Genomic DNA, 27,068 nt, shown 5'->3' with positions numbered 1-27,068 from the left:
GTCTGTCTGTCGTTCTATCTATCTATCTGTCTATCTGTCTGTCTGTCTATCTATCTATCGTTCTCTCAGTCTGTCTGTCGATCTATCTGTCTGTCTGTCTGTCTGTCTGTCGTTCTCTCAGTCTGTCTGTCTATCTATCTATCTATCTATCTATCTATCTATCTATCTATCTATCTATCTATCTATCTATCTATCTGTCTGTCTGTCTGTCTGTCTGTCTGTCGTTCGTTCTATCTATCTTTCTATCTCTCTGTCTGTCTATCGTTCTCTCATTCTGTCTCTGTCTGTCATTCGTTCTATCTATCTATCTATCTATCTATCTATCTATCTATCTATCCATCCATCTGTCATTCTATAATTCGTTCGATCCATCTATCTCTCCATCTATCCATCCATCCATCCATCCATCAACTGTCTATCCATCTATCTATCAACTGTCTATCTATCCATCTATCTATCTATCTGTCTATCATCCATCCACTGTCTATCAATCTATCTATCCATTGTTCTATGTTGTTTTTTCTTTCTATCATTCTATTCATTCATCTATCGATCCGTCTATCCATCTATTGTTCTTTTTGTTCTTTCCTTCTATTGTTATGTCCATCTATCTATCGTTCTATCATTCTGTCTATTTGTTCTATACCTCCATCTATCCACCTATCTATTGTCTATCGATCTCTTTCAATCTATCGTCCTATCATTCTTTCGTTCCATCCATCCATTGTTCTATCAATCCATCTCTTCATCTATATGTAGTTCTATCCATCCTTTCATTGTTCTATCCATATATCCATCATTCTATCCATCCCATGTATGTTATATGTATTGTAATATTTAATGATAAAAGCTGCCAAAGAAAGATGATTGATAATTCAGTGACAAAATTACTATGCCAAATATTTCTGTAGAAGCACATCATGTGACACAAAGAGTTGCGTCTCTCACGGTTGTTCTAAACCGCTCACTTCATCTCCGTATACGGCAGCAGCTCACGAGGTTTTGGAAATGAGCCATAAAGAGGATTTACGATGAATAAAATGAAAGCGCTGATTCTTCTTCTTGAAGCCTTCAGTCACGGAGGCCTGAATGAATACATCATAATTACAGCGTTTTCCTCTAATGCATGCGAGCTGTTGTGTTTCTAATCGTTTTTTACGGCGTGTTTTCCAAACAAAAAGCTGGCTCATTTGAATTCTTGCACTTTTCACACCAGTGTAAGGTCGTTTGCAGTGAAATGACAAGCTGTCTTGAATAATTACTGCAGGACGAGGAGTGTGTTTATAAGCTGCTTTCACAGCTGTGTTTGATTACATGTGTTCTTCAGGTTCTTTGTTGATCTTATTAACCCACATCGGTCAGCAGTCGACAGACTGATTGTCCCCATGGAAGTCTTTTAGTAGAATTTGTGAGCATCGATCTGCTCCTCCTCAAACACCTTAACTGCCTGCCGAGACCACGCTCAAATCCCTGTAATTGTAATGGATTGAAGCAGCATTCAAAGCAAACATTTTTGTGTATTTCTGAATAACAGCAGAGGATACAATGCATTTATAAAGCAGAAGTTGTCATACGGGCTTTCTTTCATCAGTGTTTTTGTATGTTTCAAACAGCTGAAGTCTTATTGACAGATGAGCGCAGCTTTTCTGACATTGACACGTGTTGTGTTTCTTAACTGTATACCTGCTTAAATTGTTCTGGAAACCCTATAATAGGCTGTTTACTGGCAGGTTCTTACTCTGACAACTTGTTAGTCTTACAATATATATGTCACAAAGCATATATATATATATAATAATAAGAATTGTTGTTGTTGGTATTGTTATTATTTCAAATAACAACAACAATAATGATAGTAATGGTCGCATTTTAGCATGAAAGTGGCTGCAATAACAATAATTGTTATATTAACAACAAATAATAATAATCATGTTATATTACTAATAATATTAGAATTATACGAATATATTTTTATAATGAAATAATGTAATATTAAAATATATTCTTATTTATAATAATAGTAATAATAAAATATATTCTTATTTATTCATTCATTCTTATCCATAAGGTCCACATTGAAAAGATGAGTTGGCTTACAAAATGTACTGTGGTACTTTGATCTGTCTCGCGCTATTTAGATGGTGAACCAAGATATTCGAAAGAATACCATGGTATTACTGCAGTATATATCTAAAAAAAAGAAAAATGTAAAAAAGTCATCACTGTACCATGGCACCCCCACAGTGCTGCGTTGTAAGGGCAGACTCGGAAGATACAGACTTTCAGAGGTTTAACATACTTACATTATAGCCAGAGGCGTTCGCCCCGCCCCTTAAACGCGTACCAGTCGCGTCCGCCCCGCCCCTTTTGAACGCATATTAGACGCATTGGACGCCGGTGCTGAGGAGACGCGCGCGGATAGTAACGACACAGATGCGCTCATCAGTTGAGGCGTGAGGACGACACGATTCGCCGATACTACAGCTAAAATGCGACTCTCAGCACATTATAAAGCATAAGCGCTTTGTATGATGGATATTTATGCTACTGGTGGATGGATTAACACGGTAAGAGCATCGCGCGTGACAGATGAGCGCAGCTTTTCTGACATTGACATTGAAAGCACGCGCATCGATATTTGACAGATGACACTATCGAATTGCAAACGATCGATGCGGATGCACGAAATGATCTGTCGGTATGGAAATAATTCGATGTTGTAGGGAATCAGAGTTGCGCATGATGCTGTAGGTTATGAATGCATTGCTCGTATACGTGAGGAATAACCTATGAAACCTCCAGCTCTATGCATCGCTTTTTAATGCTCATTTAGCGGCAGTCTGCGATGCGAGTTCCAACAGCAGCTTAATTACATTGAAAAACTATTATCGTGTGCATGCAACTTACTTATTGCATGCAACAGACGTGTTTCCCTAGTGTTCGTTTGTCATATGTGCTGATGTCTTGATTATTATTAAGGTTATGTAATGCAGTCGTGGATTTTTCGACGTCAGGAGATGCATGGCCAGGGCTGGGGATCCTACTAGTGAAAGTGAACTAACCTCTAATGATGCCTGATGAAATGGTGTACTTGTGTCACGTGATGTGGGATGCTCTGGGGCTGTACGTCATCGTGCGATGGTGCCTAGAGACTGTAATGTGCATCGTGCTGCATGCTGGGGCTGCAGTGTACACCAGAGGTTTGCATGACACAAACCCTTTTTATAGTATTTAAAGGAATCATTTGGCGTGCAATGAAAATTCTGTCATTATGTACTCATTCCAAACTTGTATGATGTTTTTAGTGGAAAAACAAAAATGTTTTATTTTTTATTTTTTTAAGAACCTTCGCACATCTCCTATCCATAAAGGACAGTTCCAAGTTGACCATGTCTGTCGAAGTGCAAGTGATGTTTGGCCATCTCTTAAATACGTTTAATTTTATTTATCCCGCCCTTGTGAAAATGAAGTGCACTTTTGCATTCTTTTTAAAAATAGTATTTATTACAGACATAATATACATATACACTTAATAGCATATTATTTGCAATTAAATGAAATGTATTAGTTTAAATTAATATTAAATGCAATTAGTTAAACGTGCGTTTTTGACGTATTTAAGTAGGACTTACATACATCTTTATATGTAATTTCATAATTATTTCTATTGTCTTTGAAATATGGTTAAAGTGTACTGCCAAATGTACTGAAATTGTAATTTCAAATATGAAGATGTTGAAATTCAGTACATTTAAAATATATTATCTTTAAATGTTGAGTAACACCCAAGTGCTTGTGCTTTAATACAGTTTTTTTTACGTTATTACAAAGCACACAGTTTATTTTACTTTATTAGTATGATATTATCTTGAAGTACAGTTTTTAGAAACACTTATAAGATGTGAAGTACACTACAAGTGCACATTCAATACAATTAAGTGCACTTTTTCACAAGGTGAAACATTTTTGTGCATCTTTGTGCGTTATTTAGAAAGCATAAATCTCCTGGTCTTCAACAGATGATTTCAATTTGAACCAGACTAACCTGTATGGAATTAAGATGTCTGTTTAAAAGTCTCTTTGTAGTTGCTGCATCTTCTATCCAGGGTGAAATCATTTTAGATCACAGTTAAGTTTATGTAACGGTATGAAAATTTGCTATCACGATTATAGTGACCAAAATTATCACGGTTATCGGTATTATCACGGTATTGTTAAAATGTGCTGGAGATGTTCAAAAAGTACCGACACATAAATCATTTCACCACGTTTTATATTTAAAAATCAACAAACAACAAATAAAATGACTTTTTTGTTTGCATAATCACTAAAACTATAACATTACCAATGTTGTTCGGATTTTGAATGACAACTTGACTGACAACAGTTTAATAGCATGTTGAAATATCTAATGTAAATGTTAAATAAAGCTTTGAAAAAGTTTCATAAAAAGTTAAACCTCACATTTCAGCCTTTAAATAAAGAAAAGCGTTAAGTCAAAATGATAATTGATTTAATAGATGATTATATGTATTTTATCTGCTCCATAAATCATTCTAGATAACTTCTCTGAATTGTTCAAATGTGTAGAATCCACACCGTTTTTCATCGACCGGTCAAAATTTACAGCAAAATTTACATTTTTGGCCAGACAGAAACTGCACACAGACTGAATGTAAATATAGGTCTCTGTAAATCCACTCGCTGACAGCAGGTGGCGCTTCTGGAAAAGCAGAATTAGAGCTGTTTCCAGTAAACTCCGTGGACAAAGCAGTTTTGTGATTAAGAACACTTCCTTTAGGTATTACATGGAGCGAAGATGAAAACAAAATGCCATCGAATCGTTTCTGAAGACAGTCCGAACCATCAGAGGTACATTCATATAATTCATTCATTCATATATTCATTTGTATAATTCACTTAGCACTCTTTTAAAACCTCCCAGCTTTTCCGCCCTGTTTTCACTCAAAACGAAACTACTCTGCATGCTGTGCGCACGTGACACTGTTACTGAAAACTGTGCTTTATGCTGGACAGTATTTGTTTATCGTGAGTTGTTCAAATTACGGTAATCTAATATGATTTTAATGATAATTAAAATATGAAACGGTAATACTAACCGTGGGGAATTTTATCACGATTTATCGTCAAACCGGTAATCGTTACATCGCTAATCTGAAGTTGTGAAATTTCATTCTCAATTTCATTCAGATTCAAATAGCATGTTGATGTTACTGACATCAAACCACATTGCTTCTCATAACAAGTGCATGTGGAGAATGAGATTTAAGAGCTGCAGCTTAGGGGACGATTTTCAGTGAATAACAACTGAAATGCCACTTTGTTTCTCACACAAAGCTCTCATGCTTCAGAAGACTTCGAATATAGTGCACAAGTTGTATGGAGTATGATTCTTTTGCTTTGTGTTTTGCTTGACAGACGTGGGCACTATGAACTGTTATTATTATATATTTGCCAAAATGCATAAATGCAAGTATGAAAAAGAGCTAAATTCTCCTTTTGTTTTGCACAAAAAAAAGCAGCATGCAGAATTTGACAGAATTTTCATTTGAATGAAGTATTTCTTTAAGTGATCAGTCCTGTGGTATCTTACGGTGTTGTGCTGATAATAGTAACTGTTCACAGGAAACGCTGTTGCCTTCGCTCTCACTGGAACCTCATTAAGCTCAGTCAGAATTGCATTACATATATCACTCCCTCACTCTCTCATGCATGTGTACGGCTCGTCTCTTATACATTACATGCACGCTTGACTGACTCGTGTGTTTCTCTTTTTTCTCCGTATCCAAAAGCATCCACTGCATTATTTGTGCAGCTTTTAAGAAAAAGAGAAAGGACAGTGTTTCAGGAGGTCACTTCTTCAGAAATCACGTTCGGTGCAGAAAGCTTTGAAGAGCTCAGTGTAATTATGAAAACCTGCTGTAATTTTCAGGACTCTAGGCTTTCTCTCCAGCCTAAAAAAATACTATTATTTCTCTGTTGCAGTTTTATTTTAGTATTATTTATATACTATTATAGTATTTAATAATAATTTGAATTGGCTTTTATTTTTGTGTTTTAATATTTTTGTTACATGTTTTTTATATATATATATATATATATATATATATATATATATATATATCAATTATTTTAGTTTTCAGTTAACAATAACAATTTTTTAAAATAAAAAAAATATTTTTTATTTCACAATTCTTTTTTTCCTAAAATTGTGAGTTTCTAATCTTGCAATTCTGCATTTATACCTCGCAATTCTGAGAAAAAAGTCAAATAATTGTGAAATATAAACTGGGGGAAAATGTTAGATGAGAGGTTGCAATTAGGGTTGCAAAAAGGTCGAAAATTTCCAGTACATTTCGGAAACATTCCAGAAATTTTGGAAACATTCGGAAATTTACCGAAAAATTTCCACCCCTTTGCAAACCTAGTAGCAATTACCTTATTTATTTTTTGCCCCATGGCAGAAACAAGCTTCAATAAAAGCAGTACTAGTAACTTAATCATATTTTTCAGACAAAGTGTTTTAGACGTTTCGTTTTTAGTGAGTTTCTTCATTTGACGGTTAATTTAAATGAACTAGTTTAAAAATTAGTCTTATCATTTTTTGTGAAATACATGTCAAATAGTTTCGTTTCGAAATATCTTTCTAAATTAAGTGAATAAATTATGGTGTTGTTTGGTTTGCTTGATGTTTAGTGTAAATGTATAAATGTATGTGCACTAATATATTAACATTGCATCTCTCTAGTGTCCTTATTTTTGTACCAGAGAAATAGAGCTGTTTCTGTTTGAATCATGTCATCTGATAATTATCCTGTTTAAAAGATATTGCCCTCTTATATAACTTCAGTGTAGCTAACCACTTCTAACAGAAGCTTATAGTGTAGCTAACTACTTTTCCTAAAGAACTACCTTGAAATCATATCTTGCCAAGTAAAATATGATGCAACTTTGAGTGGACCTCAGTGAAAAAATAAACGAAGCGATAAAAACTGTTTAATTAGTGCATGATCAGGTCACATGAAGGTCCCTGAACTTCTCTTCGAGCGAATCCTGATGTTGTGTTATTTTTAGCTTCTTTTAGAAATGCCCTGGCATACCCCGATGTGAAAAGCTTTGCTATCTCCACTCTGGCGATTACATCGTTCTGTTTGCTCATATGGGTCAAGGAGCTTCTACAAAGCATGATTCACTCAAAAGAGTTTAATTGAAGGGGTCTTTCTCATACACCAGTAATGCAGCGCTTGCTTTCCCTGTGGTTATGAGCTCTTTGTGGTTAGATGTTAGATGATGCAGATAAAGTTTGCTTTTAGTGCATAGAATGCTTTTGCTTCTACATACGTTTTATATTGTTCTACAGATAGATAACGTTGCCTTGTGGTTCTAATCTGTGATGGCGCTAGGATGGGGCTATAGCCCTGTCAGAAACTTGCTTAGAAACCGTGTTGCCATGTCGCGGATTTCCGCACAATTGGGCTATTTTGAAAATGCAGTTGCGGGAAAAATTGCAGGTCCATGGGTTGCTGTTTTTTTAGGCTACTTTTATAGTGTACCACGTGAAGTACTAAAGTGTATCTATAGATAAATAAAAATTAAAATAGATCCTTTTACTAATGTGTATTATAATTGGATATACCTGGCAACATAAGAATGGAGAGGATGTCACATCAGTTTCACCCAGAGCACAGCAGATGTTAAAGGGGTCATATGATGCTGCTAAAAAGAACATCATTTTTTTGTGTATTTGGTGTAATGAAATATGTTTATGCAGTTTAAGGTTAAATAAACACATTATTTTCCACATACTGTACATTATTGTTTCTCCTCTATGCCCCGCCTTTCTGAAACGCGTCGATTTTTACAAAGCTCATCGGTCTGAAAAGCAAGGTGTGCTGTGATTGGCCAGCTATCCAGTGCGTTGTGATTGGCCGAATACCTCAAGCATGTGACGGAAATGTTACTTCCCTTACCCATATTGTGATGCAGACTCCGCTTCGTCCACGGTGAAAGCCGATCCGGCGATCCACAGCGCAAAGTTGAAATATTTCCTCAGCGACCAGCACGGATCAGCTCCAGGCATGACGAAGCAGATATCGTCCTCTTTTGGAAGACCAAACAAAGTAGTTTCACTTTCACTACGAAGCACACAGCGTCTTTACGACATGGCGGCGGCAACAACAATACTACATCGAGAATGAAAGTTACGCCTTCTTTCTTTGCATGAACATTTGGGCGGTGTTATACAAATCTTCCCACATAGTGATGTAGATATGTGGGGGTGTGATAGAACGAGCGGTTTTAGGAAGGCGTGGCTGACTCTAAACTTTTATAAAGAATATCTCTTTGGATTTGAGACTTTAGTCTTTGCAACTTTACAGATCTTCTTTATGCACCAAGAGCTTGTAACACCCCAAAGAGAAAGGAAAAATTTAAATCGCATCATATGACCCCTTTAAGGGTTTTTCACAGCAGATATAAAGTCTGCATGTTTTGCGTGTGTCTGTTTAAATGGCACAGTTTTCTCTACAAACTCAAACACACATGAAGCTCACGGTGATTTCAGCGTTTGCCTCACACTTTATGAACTTCATCTCCAGTGCCTTTCCGAGAGATCTTTTCACCGTATCTTATTTCACGACAAACGTGAAGAAATGTATTACTATGATTTAGTGAAATGTACTTCTCAAAATAATAGGCTAATACTATTACTATTATTTGTAAGGAATATCATTCAACCCAAATATTTTTCATCCATGTTTTAATAGCAAACAAATGTTTTTGTTTTTGTTGTAAATTAATTGTTATATTTTATTATATACCAATTTCATTAGACAATTTTTCATGATAAATTTGTATTAAATCATTAATCACAAAATAAATAAAATGGAAAACACAATTTAGTGAATTTCATGGGGCCCTAAATTAAACGTTGGCTTGAAAAAATTTATGAAAAAAAAGAGTTATGTTTACATGCATTCTCAAAGCATTTCCTTCCATAAATTAATATCGTGATAAATATTGCTATGATATGGAAAGAAATATTGGCATAATATTTCTGGCCATATCAGCCCTTTTAATTTTATCTTGAAAAGTGCTGAAAATTAAAATGAAAGAAAGGGTCAAATAAAATAAATAAATAAAATACAGATTAAATCATTTAATATGCACATACTACATATAAACTTGTCTTGCTAAGATTCAAAACATAATAAATGAAATCAAAATGTTTATTTTAAAGGGCATTCATGGAATAAAGCAGCTGTGATTGGACATGGCAAAAATTGGGCTAGTTTTCATTCCTTTTGGGTGGTTTTGAGTAAGCTTTTGGTTAGAAATTTTTCTGGGACCTGGCAACCCTGGGCACGCTGTACAGTGTGCATTAGCGTTCGATGGAGCGCTATTTAATATCAAGTAAAAGACAGTGAATTTCAGACACTTTGCAGAATAGCTCAGATGAGAACAATAACACAAGTCAACAGTCTCAGTCTGAAATTCAGGATGGAGAGGAGTCTGTCGTCACAGAATAGCAACTCTTAAAAGATAGCTTATGTGGAAATAGTTTTGTGAATTGTCTGCACTTTATCTATTGTAAAAAATTGTTATAATTTACAATGTTTTCCTGACAGTTGGCACTGAGAGTGACTGATACTTGATGGTAAAAAAAAAAAAAATAGATCTGTAAAATAATAACAAACGGGAAAAAAAAATCCCTACATTCTTATGTGCGTTCATAAATTGTATTAATTTGTATGTGTTATATTTGGCAGTTGGCATTAGAAGTTATATTACTAATAACAGTGGCATGTGAGAAGTTTAATACCACAGGAAAAAAAAAAGTAAAATATGCTTTTTTCGAAGCTGCTGTATATAAAAAAGGTGGCATGCTATTTAGATAGCTGAAGCTTAAGCTCTCAATTTAATGAGTTTTTGCACCCCCTCTGAACTGTTAAGCCCCCCCCTTAGCACCCCCAACAACAAAAAATCCACTGGTGGCAGCACAATAAAAACAAAGGTGCTTTTTTAAACCATTATTGTGACAATTTCTTGTGATTTTGGGGTGAAATATACCATTTTAGTGAGATGCTCGAGACTACTGTATACCTTTTAAAGCAGAACCTCTTGTGGATCATAAATCATGTTCAGTTTTTCACATGAAATATTCTGTGGCATGATCCACAGCGCAAAGTTGTTGTATTTCCTCAGCGACCAGCACGGATCAGCTCTAGGCATGACGAAGTGGATATCGTCCTCTTTTGGAAGACCAAACAAAGTAGTTTCACTTTCACTACGAAGCACACAGCGTCTTTACGACATGGCGGCGGCAACAACAATACTACATCGAGAATGAAAGTTACGCCTTCTTTCTTTGCATGAACATTTGGGCGGTGTTATACAAATCTTCCCACATAGTGATGTAGATATGTGGGGGTGTGATAGAACGAGCGGTTTTAGGAAGGCGTGGCTGACTCTAAACTTTTATAAAGAATATCTCTTTGGATTTGAGACTTTAGTCTTTGCAACTTTACAGATCTTCTTTATGCACCAAGAGCTTGTAACACTCCAAAGAGAAAGGAAAAATTTAAATCGCATCATATGACCCCTTTAAGGGTTTTTCACAGCAGATATAAAGTCTGCATGATTTGCGTGTGTCTGTTTAAATGGCACAGTTTTCTCTACAAACTCAAACACACATGAAGCTCACGGTGATTTCAGCGTTTGCCTCACACTTTATGAACTTCATCTCCAGTGCCTTTCCGAGAGATCTTTTCACCGTATCTTATTTCACGACAAACGTGAAGAAATGTATTACTATGATTTAGTGAAATGTACTTCTCAAAATAATAGGCTAATACTATTACTATTATTTGTAAGGAATATCATTCAACCCAAATATTTTTCATCCATGTTTTAATAGCAAACAAATGTTTTTGTTTTTGTTGTAAATTAATTGTTATATTTTATTATATACCAATTTCATTAGACAATTTTTCATGATAAATTTGTATTAAATCATTAATCACAAAATAAATAAAATGGAAAACACAATTTAGTGAATTTCATGGGGCCCTAAATTAAACGTTGGCTTGAAAAAATTTATGAAAAAAAAGAGTTATGTTTACATGCATTCTCAAAGCATTTCCTTCCATAAATTAATATCGTGATAAATATTGCTATGATATGGAAAGAAATATTGGCATAATATTTCTGGCCATATCAGCCCTTTTAATTTTATCTTGAAAAGTGCTGAAAATTAAAATGAAAGAAAGGGTCAAATAAAATAAATAAATAAAATACAGATTAAATCATTTAATATGCACATACTACATATAAACTTGTCTTGCTAAGATTCAAAACATAATAAATGAAATCAAAATGTTTATTTTAAAGGGCATTCATGGAATAAAGCAGCTGTGATTGGACATGGCAAAAATTGGGCTAGTTTTCATTCCTTTTGGGTGGTTTTGAGTAAGCTTTTGGTTAGAAATTTTTCTGGGACCTGGCAACCCTGGGCACGCTGTACAGTGTGCATTAGCGTTCGATGGAGCGCTATTTAATATCAAGTAAAAGACAGTGAATTTCAGACACTTTGCAGAATAGCTCAGATGAGAACAATAACACAAGTCAACAGTCTCAGTCTGAAATTCAGGATGGAGAGGAGTCTGTCGTCACAGAATAGCAACTCTTAAAAGATAGCTTATGTGGAAATAGTTTTGTGAATTGTCTGCACTTTATCTATTGTAAAAAATTGTTATAATTTACAATGTTTTCCTGACAGTTGGCACTGAGAGTGACTGATACTTGATGGTAAAAAAAAAAAAAATAGATCTGTAAAATAATAACAAACGGGAAAAAAAAATCCCTACATTCTTATGTGCGTTCATAAATTGTATTAATTTGTATGTGTTATATTTGGCAGTTGGCATTAGAAGTTATATTACTAATAACAGTGGCATGTGAGAAGTTTAATACCACAGGAAAAAAAAAAGTAAAATATGCTTTTTTCGAAGCTGCTGTATATAAAAAAGGTGGCATGCTATTTAGATAGCTGAAGCTTAAGCTCTCAATTTAATGAGTTTTTGCACCCCCTCTGAACTGTTAAGCCCCCCCCTTAGCACCCCCAACAACAAAAAATCCACTGGTGGCAGCACAATAAAAACAAAGGTGCTTTTTTAAACCATTATTGTGACAATTTCTTGTGATTTTGGGGTGAAATATACCATTTTAGTGAGATGCTCGAGACTACTGTATACCTTTTAAAGCAGAACCTCTTGTGGATCATAAATCATGTTCAGTTTTTCACATGAAATATTCTGTGGCATCATTTTTGGACTCTCTAGATTAAGGCAGCGTGACCCGCCTGTAGTGCGTCCCCAGGGCGGTTTGTGGCCTGTGTTTGACTTGGCCTGATTCCAATTTTATGAGACAAACTCCTGTCATGTTCACGAGTGAAAGTGGATTACAGAGATTAGAGATTGACTGACAGCACAGACGCTGCACAAAGAAACTGGGAAGCTCTTTCCCTGGGAATATGATGGGATAGTCGGGAGGAACGGGGTAGGAGGAAGGGATGATGTTGTCTGCTGATGTCAGTGTCTTCCTGAGTACCACTTCTTCATGAATGTTAGGGATAGTTCACCCAAAAATGTATATTCTGTCATCATTTATTCACCCTCATATTGTTCCATACCGTTTGAATTGTGTCAGAGCCCTTCATTTTCACGTTAAACGAGTAAAATTACAAATCTTTATTAAATTATGATTGATCATGAATTTAAATAAATATAATTATCTCTGTGTCAGTTCCGTTCTTTAAATATTTTACAAAAATGCATGCTGCAGTTTTAAAAATTAAGATTACATTTACTAACGAAAAGTAGGATAAAATTGCATAAAAAAAAACAAAAACAAAAACAAAAAACATTATTTTGTGGTAATAATTAGCCAGAATTTTTCCTTCCTAAGGTATGGGATTAGTATGATATTTTATACTTGTATTTAATACTAAGATTTTATTAACACTTTTATTCATCAAGGACACATCAAAAGTGACATCAAAGAAATGTATAATGTTAAAATACATTTTGAAATAATATGTATCACAGTTTCAACAAAAATATTAAAGTGCCCCCATTATGGATTTTTGAAATGACCTTTCATGCAGTGTGTAACACAGCTCTAAGTGAATGAAAACATCCTGCAAAGTTTTAAATCTGAAAGTGCACCGTGCATAAAGTTATTGTCTCTCAAAAGAAAGAGTCGACTCTGAATCATTGAAACGAGTCGTTTTTAAAACGAATCCCAAGCCGTTTCATGTTGACAATGCAAATTCATTCTTTGCCACTAGGGGCCGCTTTCAGAGCGGTAAAAATTGTGTTTTCCCCGGTAACGCTGTACACAAAGCAGCACTGCGCTCACAAACGCTGCTTTATCAGACATTACAGGCGTTATGAAATGAAACTGAGGCCCTGTCCACACGAACACGGTTATTTTTAAAACCACAGCTTTTGACTTGGCCTGATTCCAATTTTATGAGACAAACTCCTGTCATGTTCACGAGTGAAAGTGGATTACAGAGATTAGAGATTGACTGACAGCACAGACGCTGCACAAAGAAACTGGGAAGCTCTTTCCCTGGGAATATGATGGGATAGTCGGGAGGAACGGGGTAGGAGGAAGGGATGATGTTGTCTGCTGATGTCAGTGTCTTCCTGAGTACCACTTCTTCATGAATGTTAGGGATAGTTCACCCAAAAATGTATATTCTGTCATCATTTATTCACCCTCATATTGTTCCATACCGTTTGAATTGTGTCAGAGCCCTTCATTTTCACGTTAAACGAGTAAAATTACAAATCTTTATTAAATTATGATTGATCATGAATTTAAATAAATATAATTATCTCTGTGTCAGTTCCGTTCTTTAAATATTTTACAAAAATGCATGCTGCAGTTTTAAAAATTAAGATTACATTTACTAACGAAAAGTAGGATAAAATTGCATAAAAAAAAACAAAAACAAAAACAAAAAACATTATTTTGTGGTAATAATTAGCCAGAATTTTTCCTTCCTAAGGTATGGGATTAGTATGATATTTTATACTTGTATTTAATACTAAGATTTTATTAACACTTTTATTCATCAAGGACACATCAAAAGTGACATCAAAGAAATGTATAATGTTAAAATACATTTTGAAATAATATGTATCACAGTTTCAACAAAAATATTAAAGTGCCCCCATTATGGATTTTTGAAATGACCTTTCATGCAGTGTGTAACACAGCTCTAAGTGAATGAAAACATCCTGCAAAGTTTTAAATCTGAAAGTGCACCGTGCATAAAGTTATTGTCTCTCAAAAGAAAGAGTCGACTCTGAATCATTGAAACGAGTCGTTTTTAAAACGAATCCCAAGCCGTTTCATGTTGACAATGCAAATTCATTCTTTGCCACTAGGGGCCGCTTTCAGAGCGGTAAAAATTGTGTTTTCCCCGGTAACGCTGTACACAAAGCAGCACTGCGCTCACAAACGCTGCTTTATCAGACATTACAGGCGTTATGAAATGAAACTGAGGCCCTGTCCACACGAACACGGTTATTTTTAAAACCACAGCTTTTTCTACGTGGTTTGGCCGTTCGTCCACACGCAAACGCAGCACCAGGAGCCTCATTTATAAAACTTTACGTAGAATTCATCCTACAAGTGTACGTATGCACGAAAGCTAGATTCTGCGAACAAAAGTGTTCAGATTTATAAAATGCCAGTAGGCCAGAACCTGCGCAAAATCCCTTTATAAATCCCAGTCAGGGGAAGATTGTGCGTACGTGCATCTCCACCCCGACTCCTCCCTGAAATCACCATATATGGAGCTTACAACGCCTAGTTTTACTATGCATAACCTCATCTGCATATCATTTCCATGCATGTTCCCATCCACGTGACACCATGTTTAACACCGTTAAAGATAAAAGACATTAAAGGGGTCCTATTATGCTCTTTTACAAAGTCTTGATTTTGTTTTGGGGGTGTACTAGAACATGCTCTCATGCTTGGTGGTTCGAAAAACGCATTATTTTTCACATAATTTACATTAAAATACTTTTTATTAAAAGACAAACGGCTCGGTCCGCCTTCCAACAGACGTTTGGGCACGGAGGTGAAAAAAACAGCGTTTCAGGTGGTCGCGCACCGGATGAGAAGCCAGCGTCGCGTCGCATCTTTAAAATTCAAACACATTATTTTCTATGAGTATAGGCACACCGGCAGCGCCTGTCCGCGGTGCCCAGCTACGTCGTGTTGTACTTGTAAGAATTGTTCTAGACATGCCGAAAATTAAGCTACAGCACAGCAGCTCTTTTTCTTGGTTTTCTCTGATGCACTAACTCTGCAGCAGCACTTCTTCTTCATCGTCTCGTCTGATGCACTCACTCAACCAAGCGTTCTAACCACGACCTCGCCCCTCCCCACCCCCCAACCATTCGAATTTCTGTAGGCAGGAATTATTTTTAATGATATTCTAATGGAACACTTTGTGACATCACAAAGCCCGGAAAACAAACGCTGTAGTCCAAACTAGCCATTCGTTGTAGTTCTTGAAAAGGGATTTTTAAAAAAAACAAAATCTCTCCCTGTGGAGTGGACTTTTGAGATTTGTAACTTTGTAAATCTTTTTTATGCCCAAACATACACACTACACACTGACTAACATTTAAAAAAGTAAAAAAAAGCATAATAGGACCCCTTAAAGGAAATATGAGATACGGATTATAAATGCTATTTGTGCCATACATTAATTTTTATTTCTAAAAATCATCCAATATTCTTATGTTTTAGAATAAATATAGATGAAGATAAAAATAAAAACGGTTTCAAATAGTTATCAGACAAATATTTTAGAAATAGAGTTGATCTCATTCTTTAACTGGCCACATAGTAGCCTATTTCAATTGTTTTGAACAATTCAAATCAAACAAAATTTATGCAGTTTTGCTGATAAGGTGAATATCTTTTAGCTATTTTAAGTGGAAACAGATAGGCCTATTTATTGCAGTGTAAAATTGTCTGACTCTGCACGTCACTAACAAAGTATTTTAAAAAGGAAACATATAAATCTTACCGTTTTCTTCAAGTTGTAGCCTTCAAATACAGCTGTACTTTTCATAACGTTGTAGAAATGACTTCACACGACATCAACACCTCTGTGCAGCTGCGGTTAACAGTAAGATATTATCATTGGACCTATTCAAACTGGATAATGGACCATTCGACCACTGAATCCAGCAGTGTCTGCCATAATATCGAAGTAAGTGCGCATCATTGATCATTGTTCTCGCTAAAAATATTTTATATATCGCACTTCAGTTTAAAGATGAATTATTGTGCACCTATAGCACTCCTCGCTGTCAATAAAAGAGAGAAAGTGATCAAGCGCATTTACTACAAATATGTCTAAATTCATATCATTTTGGTTTAAGTTCTGCATCATGACTTTGTCATTTCAGTCCTTATCTCCATATGTGAGTGGAATATTTAATGTAAATGTATACATCGACATGAAAACAGAGCAATCATTGTTTTCACTTCATTCATTTTCTCACTCAAGGAAAAAGAGTTCGTACGCATGGGTCAGAGTTTGCGTGCAGATGCGCAAATTTTCCTGTCAAGTTTGTTTTTATAAATCCCACCTTTTGCGCAGGAAGTGGCGTACGCCTCTTTCAGGGCTGTTTTTGTGCATACGCAACGGTTGTAAATGAGGCCCCTGGTCACTGAAACCTAACATTTTTGAAAACACCTGTCAGGGTGAAGATTTTCAAAAACTCCGGTTGCAGTGTTATCGTGTAGACAGCGAAACCGGAGTTTTTGGCTTGAGACGTCGGAGCCTGCGCTGTTATCTCCGCCTACTGGAAACTTTTTCAGGCTTCTGATTGGCCAACATGGCTTTACGGTTGAGATTATATCGCCACCTGTTGGTTTGGCATGCTCTTGACAGTGCTTCATAGCATGCGTTTGCGTTTTCATGTGGACATAGATTTTTTTTAAACGGAAGGAAGGAAAAACTCTGTGTATAAAAAATACCCGTGTACGTGTGGACATGGCCTGAGACCAATCGGACCAATCACCGCAGATTAGCATCACGCAAAGGAGGGGTTTGGAAAAATTAATCGTTGAGCGAATCGTTTGGGAGTCGTTGAGCAAGTAAGGTAATAATAAATACATATTATAAGACAATGAAAGTGTTTTTGACCTTGCATGCATGTCAACCTGTTGTTGGGGACTCCCAAAACCAAAATATGAACCTTTCATTACCCATAATAGGGGCACTTTAAGCAGTTATTAAGCTGTTTTCATCACTGATAATAATAATAATACATGTTTCCTGAGCAGCAAATCAGCGCTGTATGATTTCTAAACGATCATGTGACGCTGAAGACTGGAATAATGATGCTGAAAATTCAGATTTAAATCACAGGAATAAATTATATTTAAAAAAATATTCACATAGAAAAGAGTTATTTAAAATTCTAATAATATCTCACAATTGTACTGTATTTTTGATCAATTCAATTCAACCTTGGAGAGCATAAGAGACTTTTTTCAAAAACATTTAAAAAATCTTACTGCCTCATACTGAATAATCCTATTCAACAATGTCCTATTGCAGGTAAAACTCTGGTATTTTCTGTGTTAGATTAACAAATTCATCAGGTAGTTAATGGGTGTGTGGAGACGAGAGTGTTGCCAGATCAGCTTGAACAGATGGTCGTACGGGAGGGAGCAGGTCAGGAGACATTGGTTTTGATGGAATCTGTCATCAATGATTATTCATAGATCATGACTCAGATCAGCCCATTTGTGCATTAGAGCCCTGATACAGTACGTCCCATAATCGCTTTCTTTTCCCACACTGGCAGTGATGCTTTTCTGTCACAGATCTGCGTTTCTGCAGTGTTCGTTTAGAAGCTCAAGCCACAGGATTGGGAGGTTTTTTTGTTTCCAAGCCTTTCACAAGACTCCCATTGTCCCCCGTATAAAATGGGCTCATTATGCAAAATTAGCAGCAGGCCTTCAGCGAGGAATAGACCGCATTGGCATGGAAAGGTTCTATTCAAGTCTGCAGTGTGTAATGGGTTGCATTATGAGACTAGAGTGCCATTGATAAGACTGAAGGGGTCTGATAAGAAGGGTCTGAGGAATTCACATCAAGAATCACTCAGTGTGTTAAAAGGCTTGAAAAGTTTGCGCAAGAAACCTTGACTTTCATTTGTGTCTTTAGAAAGTGTGTTTGTGCGTGCACATGAAATATCTGTTTCTCAAGCAAAATTATTCCACTTGTGATTTCAAAGAACTTGAAACTGAACCTACGTTGGACTGCTTTGTGATTTTTGCTCGTCTACCGGTGTTATTAGTAGAATTGATTAACTATTATAGTGTTTATTAATATTTTTATGTATATATACAGTGGGTACGGAAAGTATTCAGACCCCCTTAAATTTTTCACAATTCTGTCTCTGAGCTCTTCAGGCAGTTCCTTTGACCTCATGATTCTCATTTGCTCTGACATGCACTGTGAGCTGTAAGGTCTTATATAGACAGGTGTGTGGCTTTCCTAATCAAGTCCAATCAGTATAATCAAACACAGCTGGACTCAAACGAAGGTGTAGAACCATCTCAAGGATGATCAGAAGAAATGGACAGCACCTGAGTTAAATATATGAGTGTCACAGCAAAGGGTCTGAATACTTAGGACCATGTGATATTTCAGTTTTTCTTTTTTAATAAATCTGCAAAAATGTCAACAATTCTGTGTTTTTCTGTCAATATGGGGTGCTGTGTGTACATTAATGAGAAAAAAAATAACTTAAATGATTTTAGCAAATGGCTGCAATATAACAAAGAGTGAAAAATTTAAGGTGGTCTGAATACTTTCCGTACCCACTGTATATATATATATATATATATATATATATATATATATGTGTGTGTGTGTGTGTGTGTGTGTGTGTGTGTATATATATATATATATTTTTTTTTTTTTGACAAATGCATTTGTCATTTTTAGGAGTTTTTTATTTTCTATTCAACTTTTTTCAGCTTTAGTAATATTGTACTCCAACTTAAACATTTATCATGTTAATTATTTTTTACATTTTTCATTTTCTGATATTTAATTATTAGTTCATTGTTTTAGTAATTTTGTTATGTGCTTTTGTCATTTTATCTTTTGTTTTTTTTATTTTCTATTTAGCTTTAATTTATTTATATTTCAGTTTTAGTCATTTTAGTACTTCACCTTAAACTTAATTTCAGTTAAAAACATTTAATTTATTTTAAGCTTGTTTAACTTTTTCATCTAATATTTATTTCTGCTTTATTTCAACTGACAACAGCAACAAAAAAAGTGTTTTTATTCATTCATTCATTTACATTAACACTGATGTCTAATAGCCTTGCATGACTGTACATGTTTGATTTTTAGCCCTTTTTTTTTACTATATATAATTTCTATTCCAAAGTGTTACTCTTGACCTTTATTTAGTTTTCAGAATATTAATCATAATAAATAATTATGAATTGGACATACAATGTATATACTGTATTTCAGATTCTTCAGATTTCTAGGTTATCAAATTCAAGTAATTTTGTGTCACTGCATGTGAACTGCTTCATACAAAAGATCAGATTTTCTGAAAAAATCATGCTGATAACATGACTCAACACTGGTCCATATGAGCTCATATATATATATATATATATACTGTATATGCTGGTTTATATAGGCTGTTGTTGTGTATGTGAGGAGATTATGGAGTGGCGTTTGTTCTGGTTGTCACTCCACTTTATAGCTGGATAAACCTCACATTTCCATGCATTTCATGGATACTTAATGGACAGGTCTTTTTAACGTAGTACATTATGTCTACAGTAAAGAGAAAAGCAACTATAGAGGAAACATGTGGTGGTAAAGAGGCTCATATGTTCAATAATTCACATCCATCTGTAGCTCTGCACTGGGTTAAAAGGGTCAGCTGGCATCAGCAGCAGTGAGACGGCACAATACAGCCACGTTCACACACTTTACAGATGACAAGGTCAAAGGCCACGGATGAGCTTTACCAAGTCTTGACTCCTTTGAGTGCCCTTATTGCTGGAGCTGGCGATTTTTCAATGAGCTGCTGCACAAATGCTCCTGTTAACTGTCATAGTAAAACTAGTTAAAATTTTAAGTGCACTATGCATCACCCAAAAATTAAAATTTGCTGTTAATTTGCTCATCCTCAGGCCATGTTATAGGTGACTTGTTTTCTTCAGTAGAACAGTAAAGATGATTTTTAGGTGATTCATAAAATGCAAGTCAATGGCTGCCATCACTTTGAGAGTGAAAAAGCATATACATGCGCGACAAAATTAATTCCAGTGGCTCCTGATGATATGTTGAGCTCTTTTGTCTTGCCTGTATCTTGACTCTCAAGTGCCAGTAGCTGTTTTTTGAATCACCAAGGATAGCAGTTTCAGCTAAAAAACGTCTTTACTGTTCTACTCGGGAAGAAAAGTCACCTGCATCTTGGCTGGCCTGAGGGTGAGCAAATTAACAGCACATTTTCATGTTTGGGTGAGCTATTCCTTCAATATCATGTAGTTTTGCTTCTCAAGTAAATGCATCTTGATTTAAGAATGTTTAGATATTTGTACTGGTGAATACAAGACAGAAATACTAATAAAGTATTTTTGCAGATCAGTCGTAGTTACAGGTGTTTCATATTAGGCCAGTATATATTCACTGTAATGCCTTCAAGATCAATTTAATATTCTCACATTCTACTGAGTAAGTAATTGAACCAAAACTGCATGCAATTTTAAATTAACCAGATCCATGAATAATAAATTAATTGATTAATTTATTTAAAAAAATTATAATAATAATGAGAATGGAACATTTTATGCAGATTAGATTCATCATTGTGTTGTGTGATTTCATATGTCATTACCCATTTGCTGCTGTCACAGCTTAGTGGCTTCTTTCCTTATATTGAATTTAAAATAATATATAATGTGCATAAGCGTTATTTAAAAAAAAAACAATATATGTGACTCGCATTTGTGAGGAAGTGAGGAAATTCTGCGGTGCCTTCTTGTTTAATTATGTGAAATGTGTGAAGCTTATGCTATCAGTTCTCTTAAGGGATCAAGGTCATCACTGATAATTATGAAAGCTTTTATGCTCTGCAAACAGTTTGTCTTTGTTCATTATTTTTGGGGTCAGTGCCTTTTTTTCCAAATTTATGGAATTATTAAAAAATAGATTTAAATATGATTCATATACCTAGTCTATGATGAACATTTTTTCAATTAAAGAATTACATTTCATTTTTCAATTTAAAAAAAAAATGTATCGTGAGTGTAATTCTTTATAAATAACATTATATACTTTTCAAATATTACTATAAACACAAAAAAAATAGGCGATTTTGGAGATTTAAAAGCAATAATTTTTTTGAAAATCTGTAATTCAGGTTCTATTAGGCTCAACTCTCTGCAATTTACTTTGTTTGATGCCACTAGATGAGCTAATTTGCTATTCGGCAGCTAGCTGTAACATTCAGAGCGTCAAACAAACACATTTCAGTTCATCCACACACCACTGTAACAATACATGTATATTTACTGTATATTCACTGAAATCCATAATGTACTGTACTTTTCTGTCAATAAACAGTGTATCATAATGCTAGCTGTGCTATCAAGTTTCCAAACAACCAATCTAATATAAAACACGCAAACACAGCTCATATAGCCTTACCAGACGCGCGTTCATTCCTCTCCACGGCACCGCGGAATGTTCTTATAATGTGATTATCATAGATTGATATATTGCGAGCCGCGTTTGCAGTATCCATTCCGTGAGTGAATCTCGCCTTCAAAACATTCAAAAAAACTACAGAGCCCAAAGAACCCCGAGAGGAACAGACCCGGATGCAAGACCCCCCTCTCCCCCTCGAGTGACGCAGAGGTGTCAAATTTCACGGCTCTGAAATGGCCGCCAAGCTGACAGACATGTAATCTGACCAATTGCAGTCCACAAGTGACCACAGATCTCTAGAACATCAGACGCGCTGGCTGTGCGCGCTTCTGATATGAAGAGCGCCTGTTTCCAGACGAGCGTCTTTTTCTGAACCTGGACAAAATGCTATATATCTCACCGATGGAAGCACGCAGAAACGTGGAAATGGTCTTGTTTGAAAGAAGAGATCCTAATATAGAGTATATAGATATCTGTGGCTGTTTGCGGCTGACTGAAGCAGTGCTACGAGTATAAATGTAAATTCGCTCAGAGGTGACCAAATTTTACATCGCGATTCTATCGAAGATAATTCGATCTGTGATTGTCACACAATGAAATAATCTACATCGTCAAATTCCTGAGAATGAGAGCTTTCTTGTGATATATGACTTGACTTTTTTGTGAAATATATATCAAATACACATTCTTCGTAAAAATTATTCGCAATGGTTAGGCGGAAATTCGTGTGTGGGACGAATACATTTCTAAGCTTAATTTTACTGCTTTATGAATATAAAAACCAAAAGGAATGGTATTCTTTGTAAAGAAGACACTCCAAGCTTTCAAATGAACCCATATATGGGCTGATACCATATAAGGAAGGCTATGTAAATCAAGCATAAACATTTTTTTACGCGATTTGGACCCGTATCCGGGTCCGCATAGTTTAATGTTGTGTTTTTATGGTTATCAGCCAGTTCCTAAAAACACTGTTTGCATTCACACACAGTATTATAGATCATATCCATAAGGTGGTTTGAATGCAACTTGTGCAATACTAATCTTGTTTTGTTTTCTTCCTCTCTTGCAGGGAACCTTAACCTAAACGAATTTAATGGGGAAAATTAGAAGAGTCTCATTAAGATGACACGCACAGATCCACCTGATATACTAGTATCAACAGTGTATCACGATGTTAAAGTGAACTCCCTCTCGAACCACTCCAAAGCCTGTCATCCCTCAAAACAATGTGATTCCCCATCCATCAGCAAACTGGAGAACACTCGAAAAAGCAAAAGCAAAAAGAGGCACTGCCGTAGCTTTGACACTGAGTCTATGGACAAACCCCAATATCATACAATAGCAATGGAGTACCCATACCAAAGGGCTGAAAGGAATGCGGCCAATCCAGAGGTTGCCTGGAACGCCTTAGGTCGCCAACAAGGGCATGGACTCCAACGGTTTTCTTCTCCAGACATATTTAGCTACCGTCTCACCTCCCAGCCAATGACTGCTGAGATGTCTGGTGAAATTGCTGTGACAGAACAAAAGAAGAGGACTAGATCTAGAAGTGCCTCACGGGTTCAGACCAGCCTAACTCCTGTATCTTTTGATGCTTCCCCTCCAGTGGCAAGGAGGGGCCGGGAAGCTCAAAGGGTGCATCGAAATGCTCAGCCAAGGCCGGAAGTTTCCCCAAGAAAAGAGTCTTCCTATGCCACCACGCGAGCACACATGAACGAAGTACATCCCATCAAACTGCAGCCGCAGAGGAGTGATACAAGCAGGTATTCCCCTGTATATGTATCTGAAGGCTTTGATGAAGGAAGGCCAGAGAAACCTGCTACTAGTCCTCATGTTCGGTGCCGGGTGGACATCAAACCAGATGAGTTGGCCGTGCAGCAAGGAGGCCGAAAGGCAGCTACACCCCATGTGGACATACCTTGGCAGAAGTATCCCAGCAGTGGCAGTCGGAGTCTGACAGTGCCTCGCCATTTCTCCACTTCGAGGGCACCGACTCCCACCGAGTCCTTCACTGGAGAGTACAGGCAGGCGTACCAGTATTCCCAAAGTATGTCAAATAGCTACATACAGCCTATGGAGATCCCTTTACAAAAGGTGGTCTCACCACGGGAGCCAAGGGAACAATATGGACGGGAACGAAGGGCTCATTCAAGCCCCAATGTGCCAACTAAATTCTTCTATGCAGAGGATTTGGGGAAGTATGGATCTTCAGCTCCATCACGGACTTATTATCAAGATGACCGATACAGCATTCCTAGCCAACCCTATTCACCTAAAGTTCAATATGTACAAGATCCAAGGACTCACATTGTTCATACTGTACCTTCCCGGCCATATTTCACAGAAATCGACACCTACCATTACCCTGGACAGCCTGTATACCCTAAAACCTATGCTGCCAGTGAACCAGGGGCATATATAATACAGACACCTCCAGCAAGGACTTTCTATGGCGATGACCCAAGGACATATCAGATTCAAACGGCCCCCCCTCGGATCTTCTACATGGCCAACCCCTACACGCCACCAATGGAGCATCATATTCCTGCAAGGGCATATTACACCGAGGGAAGACGACATGCCCGTGTGGTACAGCCTCAATCAGAAGACTGGTACGGCTCAGAGGTGTCTGGCTACTCAAGCCATTACCCTTCCTCGTATGTCTCACAGGTTACTCCCACAAGAGTTAGACAAGAGCCAAAGCTCACAACTTGGTATGCCAACCCATGCATGGAGCCAGCAAGAACAGTAACAGACCCAAGACCGTACTCAAGATCTTGGGATAACATCCTTGATACCCATGTAGAGCGAGAACAGCCAGTACCCCGAGGGAAAAGTGATGAGAATCTTCTTTGTCAGGGGGTACTACAAACTTCAAGTGAAAGACCAAAACCTGTGGTTGTCAACCTTTCCAGCTCACCAAGGCGTTATGCTGCACTGTCCTTATCTGAAAACTCTTTGATTGACAAAAGTCCAACCGAGGCCCGGAGCTCTTCGAGTAAACTGTGGTTTGTCACACCTGAGATTACCATCACAGACAATGATATCAGACCAAGCAATCTTAGTAAACCAGAAGCACGCTCTGCAAGTTGGGATGTGTTGGATTCCAAAAGTGCCCCAAATCAAGAAGCCCCTCAACGTGAAGCAAAGTCCCGCTTTGGAGAATCTACCAAAGAGAAAACGCACAGAAGCACATCCCTACAGCAAAGTTTAGAGCAGCTTGATGAGCTTCTAGCTGACCTTGTCATCGATTACAAACCTCCAACTAGGAGGACCAGTGAAGACCTGCTTGATCAAGGATCAAGGAGAAAGGATTCGATGGCAGGATCTGAAAGTGGCATGCCACTTGACAAACAACCCACTTCAATAAAAATAGATCCTGACACACTAAGAGACACTGATGGGAGTTGTGATGGCCTGAGAAGTACAGAAGAGTGCTCCCCTGACCAGAGTCCCGATGAGGACGACACAATGATGTGTTCAAACAATAAATGCCGTCGGACTGAGACCTTGTTTAACGCCTGCCTCTACTTTAAGTCCTGCCACAGCTGCTATACCTACTACTGCTCTCGCAACTGTCGCCGCGAAGACTGGGACGTCCACAAGGAGAGCTGCCTCTATGGGCGAATCGGTAGTGTGTGTCGTCACGTTATTAAGCACTGTCGAGAAACCGCAGAGGTCCATAAAGCTTTCTCCCGTATTGCCAAAGTGGGATACCTGTCTCGGGGCAGGGGTGTCTTGTTTCTGGGATTTCCAAATCCAGGTTCATCCACAAATTTCCTTCATTTTGGACTAGAAAGTCTACTTATGTCGCCAACATACTTATCTCTCCGTGAGCTGGAGAGCTTCAAGGATAACCTTGGGGAATATTGCAAGGAGCTCCAAGAGGCGGGAAAGGAATATGACCCTAATGAATGTTTTCTCTTGAATGTATCCATCGCTGTTGGTGATCAAGTGCCTGACGGACCATCGCCAAGGGTCCAAGCCCCAACCGTCAGGAAGTTTGCCAAGATTGCTCTTGCCTCCTACAGCCCGGAAAAGAAGGTCCATCGGAAGGAAAGCGACATGGAGACGTTGATCCTGACCCCACCGCCAGGTATGGCTGACATTGACAAGGAAGGTGAGGAGGGAAGGAAAGCCCGGGAGATCTGCTTCATCAACATTCAGCGGGAGTTGAGGATACGTGGGGTGTTTCTTCGCCATGAGTATCCCAATGTCTACCAAAAGCTCTGTGAGTTTGTTGAGAATAACAGGAGGTTCACACCAACTACTATTTACCCTATTGATAAAAGGACCGGCAAGCAGTTCATGTGCATGATAATGGCAGCCTCTGAGCCACGAACTTTGGACTGGGTAGCCAACCCACATCTCCTAGATGACATTATTTAAACAAGTGCACCTTTTATATATTAAAGCATAGATCTCACTATAGTACATATCTAAATATATCAAGCTTATTTGTTATACATGTTTATAGATATGTATTTTGGTAATGAAAAAATGTATTCATGTCTGCAAGGTCAGTATTATTCAATGTTGGAATATTGCCCATCAGTTCTTGAATATGACTAATTCGCACTGTTTATTCATCGACTTGATATCTAGTCCCAGGATTTGTTTATGCTTCACTGGCAATTATCACCATTCTTTTCTTTATAGCAATTCTCTTTTGATATTCTTTTATTGTTCACGAAGAGCGAGAGAGAAAAAAACAATCCTTATTTATTTTGGCAAACTACAGAATTATGTACTTATTTACATCAGAGCTGAATATTTTTTCCTATGCAAAAAAAATTACCAACATTGTCCCACAAAAATGTTGAAAAAGTTTTGGCTAAAGAAATATAAAACTCTATTTCTTTTTATCACTAAAAAATAATATGTATTTTATTGATATGTTAAATACAGGCATTATGTTATATAATATTATATTGTATTATTATAAACATACAGTTAAAAAAGAAGAACTTAATGCAGAGTAGAAACAGTACATACAAAGGGCCGTATTAAATGTACTTTGAGGAACGGCTTTAATTAAAAAGAGAGCTGCTTAGAATTAAGCAACACCTAGAATTTTGTGCTCCCACTTGGTAAACTCATTTTTGTAAATGGTTTACGTAATTTAGGTTTCGATTTAATGAAGTAATTGGTGCTTTTATGTATGTTTAGTAGAATTACTTGAGCAATAATGAACTCGAAGACAAAATCTGGAAAATATTGGTATCAGTGATGTGCTGCACATTAG

The 27,068-nt window shown here is 36.8% G+C and overlaps 1 protein-coding gene across 3 annotated transcripts in view; it reads left to right on the top strand.

Annotated features, from left to right (window-relative positions):
* The window catches only part of LOC107557588 (uncharacterized protein C9orf172 homolog), a 61,039-nt gene that overhangs the window by 32,497 nt on the left and 1,474 nt on the right, over nucleotides 1-27,068 (top strand). Inside the window, exons 1-2 of one of the 3 annotated variants that reach the window (XM_016241066.1) lie at nucleotides 2,404-2,567; nucleotides 22,893-25,556. In XM_016241066.1, coding sequence (XP_016096552.1) covers nucleotides 22,946-25,556 — 2,611 coding nt within the window. In that variant the 5' untranslated portion in view covers nucleotides 2,404-2,567; nucleotides 22,893-22,945. Of the gene's footprint in view, nucleotides 1-2,403; nucleotides 2,568-22,892; nucleotides 26,290-27,068 lie in introns of those variants that run through there. The other 2 variants (XM_016241064.1, XM_016241065.1) reach the window with 2 other exon arrangements.

This window comes from Sinocyclocheilus grahami, unplaced genomic scaffold (assembly GCF_001515645.1).
Source record: "Sinocyclocheilus grahami isolate Dianchi unplaced genomic scaffold, SAMN03320097.WGS_v1.1 scaffold609.1, whole genome shotgun sequence".
NCBI lineage: Eukaryota > Metazoa > Chordata > Actinopteri > Cypriniformes > Cyprinidae > Sinocyclocheilus > Sinocyclocheilus grahami.
The sequence above is the reverse complement of the archived record's forward strand: the minus strand, read 5'-3'. Positions and strand labels throughout refer to the sequence as shown.